This window comes from Choristoneura fumiferana, chromosome 28 (assembly GCF_025370935.1).
Source record: "Choristoneura fumiferana chromosome 28, NRCan_CFum_1, whole genome shotgun sequence".
Classification (NCBI taxonomy): Eukaryota; Metazoa; Arthropoda; class Insecta; order Lepidoptera; family Tortricidae; genus Choristoneura; species Choristoneura fumiferana.
Window position 1 is genome coordinate 8,678,896 of NC_133499.1, and position 4,907 is coordinate 8,683,802.

Genomic DNA, 4,907 nt, shown 5'->3' on the forward strand with positions numbered 1-4,907 from the left:
AGTAGATCTACATTTGTCTGTGACATATGGTATCTAATGGTCGCCGTCAATAGGAATGGACTAGATATTATTCCAAACGGGACACGGCAAAATCGGAGATAAAGTAAATTTTCTTTTGTCAGGTCCTTTGTTGTGTCTCTCACCCACAGGAATCTGGTCACATCACGGTCCTTCTCTTGAAGTCCGATCTGCAGGAACGCCTTTTCCACATCTGCCACTATTGCCACCCTTTTCGTTCTGAACTTCAGGAGAAGAGCCGTGAGATCCTCTAGCATCGAGGGTCCACTGTACAGGCATTCATTTAGGCTTTTCTTTCCTGATCCTCTTATCGATGCGTCATACACAATCCTTCCTCGCTTCCCTTCACCCTTTACTATATGATGGGCAAGATAGTGAACGGGATGTAAAATATCACTGTTGTGTGGTTCGACTATTTCAATTACATTCCCATCGAGTTGTTCCTTTAGAATGTCGTCATATTCCTGTAGCATTGCCGGATCCAATCTGTTGATTAAACTTTTCAGTCTTCCTAATGCCACGCCGAAATTGACTGGGAGCTGAGGTGGGTATTCAATCCATGGCCATGTTACTTCATACCGTCCATTAATATACTGTAGGGTGTCATTAAAATGTTTCACTGCTTCGTCTTGTCTAGTGGCTTTGGGAGAGTCGTTTATGCCAATACACTCAAGAGACCATAGAAATTTGATGTCAATGTTTCTAAGAGGTAAGTCCGGTTCGGTAAAGTAAGGGCAGCTTGAATTATGACAGTGGCAGTAAGTGTTCACAGTTAATATGTTCTCTTGCCTTGTAGTATGTTCAAGATTTTCTACATTTCCTGATAGCAGCCAACCAAAGTCAGAATCTACAAGGTATAATTCATCCTGAATTTTTTCCTTTCCTTGACGCATGAAGCCCGCATAGTAGTCGTTCCCTATTAAAATGTCTACATTCTCACCAGTAGAATCATCATCAGCCACCAAATCAACCACTGAAGTATCAAATTCAGCTACTGGTAACCTTTCTGTAATATGTGGAACAATATTGACTCTTACTTGTTTCTTGATATCACGTTTGGTTTCTAATAAAATGTCTACAGATGGGCTTGACATTTCCTTCGGATTAGTTGCTCCAAATGTGTATACCAAGAGCCGGTCTTCATTGTCAGGCGTTAGTTGTAGTTTAGAAGCTATCTTCGCACTGATGTAACTTCTTTGGGAGCCACTGTCTAATACAAGCCTGCACTTAAGCTTGTTTCTTTTGTTGTTGGGGTTGGTGACCTGTGCCACGGCTGTCTGCAAAAAGGTAAAGCTATTTGTAATATAACACTTGACCGTTATAGGTTCACTGTCTATAAAATCTTCATTACCCTTTGGCTTCGGACACAGTAGCTGGAGGTGTCCTTCACCACATCGGAAGCATGTTATCTTTCTGTGGCACTGGTCTGTTTTGTGGTTCCTTCTTAGACACTTATGGCACCTGTCCGTTAACTGTTTTTTCCTGGACTCCACATCACTATATCTCTTGCAGTCCATGCTGTTATGGTTACCAAGTTTACAGAAGATACAAGGCAATCTGTTTCTTTTTCTGGCTATGTTATTATTGACCTGACTGTCCATTTTCCGTTTCAGGCTTCTCTTCGGCTTGTAGTTGGCGTTGGTACCACTCCGTATTGGATATTCAGCCTTTGTTTGGAGTACTTCAGTAGTAATGACCTCTTGTTTCGTGTCTAAACCTGTCCGTGTTAGAGCTGGAGCGGTTTGAGCCTTTTCCATAGCCACCACAATATCCACTAAAATCCGTCTTACTGTAGATGTTGAGTTATCTTTAATATTAGACTGTTGGGGCATGAGGTGATACTGATGTAAAACCTGTTCAGGAAACTTGGAAAGTATAGTAGCCCGTAGGTGGTTTCCAGTAGTGTTTTCTCCTAATTTTTCTAGCACCCTCAAATGCCGCTCTATTTCATCAATTGTGCGCCTACAGCTGGACGCCGTATATTCTGCTCGTTCAAGGTTTGTTAACGCAGTATAGTGTGCATCTATGAGTGTGTCATCAGAGCCATACCTTGATTTCAGCGCTTCAACAGCTATGGTGTAGTTGTAGTTAGTTATACTAATGCCTGCTACTGCTTCCAAGGCCCTACCTTCGAGACTACTAATTAGGTACGTCAGCTTGTCTGCCTCTGCTAAGGGCTGGCTATCAATGTTGGAGGCAAACCTGTCCCAGAACTCCAACCATCTAAGTGGTTGCCCATCAAATTTAGGCAATTCCAACTTGGGCAATTTCACACCAAGATGACGAGTCGATGTGCTGCAGTGTTCTCTGGTTTGGACCGACGAAGCAGCCGCGGTCGCCATAGATGATTCGATGGTTGTAACGAAATCTTCAGCTTGTATTTGAATCTCCATCGCATTTGTGACTATTGTCATTTGAGGACTTGGAGAGGTAGATGTGTAATGCCGTATTTCATCTTGTAATTTATTTATCATCCCTTTCAATTGCGCTACGATATTAGACGCGGTGTCAAGCACCATCTCGCCCGACTCGTAATTTTGTTTTGCAACTTCGAAACATTCCTTTAGCTTGTTTTGCCGCATATGAACTACTCCAGTAAGAATTTCTTCCATTTTTATTGCTCGTATACTGAAATACGCGAAAACAATTGACTATAGTCGATGTTCGAAATTCAAAAAAAAACTAAACACTATGTTTACAACTGTGAGCAACTCACCACGATGTTTCTCTATTTCTCCTCTCAAAGAACAGCACCGATCGCTGGGGTTCGTGAATAGTTAGTTCGTTGTAAACTGAAATTTAGAAACAAGAAGTATTACTACCCTTTACTATCAGTAAATCAAACATATCACGACCCGCCGGTTCATACAAGAAGTGCAAATTTACCTCTATTTGTTGACTCCGTATATTATTTAGGCTGATCTTCACTGCCACAACAAAAATAAACACACTACAACACTTACTTTTCACTGTAATAAAGTTATTTCTAATTATTTTTCTCAAACTTTATAGCTTCAAACTGTAACAAGCAAGCAGAGAAAAAAAACCAACGACAATAGAACTGACAGACCAAATGGCGGCAAACCTAGAAAAAAAATCAACGCAATCCAATGCTACTTATTGCAGCCCGTATTAATACAACGATTATTTATTATTTCTGTAAAAGGTATAATAAATTAATACAAGCAAATATGCTAACACTTGTACAGAAAATGTTTATTCAATACAATAGTTTAATGAAAGTGTGTCAATTCCTTATCATTAATCGATTAATACCGATTCGTGCCGCACTAAACCATAGACAAAAAAGTTTCACAGTGTGGCAAGCTTAAAAAATTGTATCTACAATTTCGATCGGACATTAATAATTTACTTACGCCCGTTCCATACAACATGAATAGGGCTGTATCACATAATATGTTTGTGGCTGTATGCCTTTCAGTTCTTTTCTTTTTGAAAGACTGACAATCACTCAGCATAATTAAAACACCTTACGCAACATCATACCTTAGACAATTTTATTGGATTAAATAATTCACATGATATCACTCCAAAAATCTCTTTATTGCCATACACCAAATATTTTTTGAAATTAGTAGGTACATTAACAAAACGTTCCGCGCTCACTTTATTTGTTCAGAGACTGAACTATGTACTTGAAATCTTTTACTAAATAAGTCATACTTATCTGACTCATTCGACAATATCCCAGCACTCCTCCACCAAAATGTCGTCCCTCCTGTACTGACTGCTGGTTCATATCAATATGAGGACGACATGAGGGTATACGAAATACACATTTATCATGGCAGTGGAAAGATGAGTCGACCAAAGTTATTCCACTCTTATCGCAATTATGTGTATACTATAAACATGAGGTCTTGCCTCTCGCCTGTGGCTATGCCACTTACTTATCTGCTTCGGTTTTACCTGGTGCCTTCCATCTCTAATAATTCTGCATGGTTACCACCTTATGTACACTGTAGAGGCAACTCATGATTGACATTTGGTTGCGGTATACCGCCTTCCAATGGCTATGCACATCAATTACCTAGTTGGGCATCGGTCGACTTGCTCCGGTCTAGACAGGGTGTGAGTATGACCCTGGTGACTCTATCATATTGTATTCATTCGTCACTTAGCCGGACGAGGGGGCTTTGCCCCCCCGGAGGCCTCCACCATCCCCTAATAGCCTCGCCACGGTTGCTCCAACTACAGTCGACCGTGCCTGTGTGTTTCCGGACCACACTTCGAATATATGGGAGCTCCAGGCTTCCCTGTCCAATGTCCTTGACTACCAAATGTGCCGTGCACTGCAAGATTGGACTACACGTATCAGAAAGATCATTACCACACTTTACTGGTTTCCTCATCTTTCCACGTACCATGCACATATAGGTCGACATAGATATGCGATAGCAAAGTTAACACTCACCCGGGGTGTTCCAATGGGTACAGGCCTCCTAGAAGCTCGTAGCTCCTCACTTATTCTTAACAGCTATCCTTCTTTACTGCCTCGCTGTCAATACTTGCCTCGCTATTTTTCCCGCCATCTCTCTATCATAGTACCAACATACATAAGTTAGTCAAAGACTAGGGTGGTATTACCACACTACAAATATAGATTGACAGTACTGATGTTGATACATACCGGTTGTTACATGGCGAATCGCGCTCAGCGCGACATTAACGGCGTTCAGATATTTTTGAACAAATTTTTGCTCACAAGTTTACGAACTCGACTGTACAATACCTCTTTATTATTATACGTTACCTAGATGAAGATGAGCCACAAACGATAATGTCGTCCCTTCTAAATTACTATGCGATTTATTTAAGAAGTTGAAGAACATAGAACTAATAATACTTGGTGTTAGGTACTATTTAAT

General features: G+C 40.7%; 1 protein-coding gene across 1 annotated transcript; it reads right to left on the minus strand.

Moving 5' to 3' along the window:
* Positions 1–1,226: 1,226 nt before the first annotated feature.
* LOC141443837 (uncharacterized) lies at positions 1,227–3,421 on the minus strand. The gene is made up of 2 exons (XM_074109205.1): positions 1,370–3,421; positions 1,227–1,295 (listed from the first exon to the last, which is right to left on the minus strand). The coding sequence occupies exons 1-2, from the start codon at positions 2,628–2,630 to the stop codon at positions 1,246–1,248; spliced, it is 1,311 nt and encodes a 436-aa protein (XP_073965306.1). The 5' UTR covers positions 2,631–3,421; the 3' UTR covers positions 1,227–1,245.
* Between the last annotated feature and the right edge of the window lie 1,486 nt (positions 3,422–4,907).

Excerpts from the sequence above, each read along its gene's own strand:
- LOC141443837 (XM_074109205.1), bottom strand. The coding sequence starts at position 2,630 with ATGGAAGAAATTCTTACTGGAGTAGTTCATATGCGGCAAAACAAGCTA. Across the intron at positions 1,296-1,369 it reads ACTGTGTCCGAAGCCAAAGG|ACAGCCGTGGCACAGGTCAC; the intron begins GTAATGAAGATT and ends ACCTTTTTGCAG.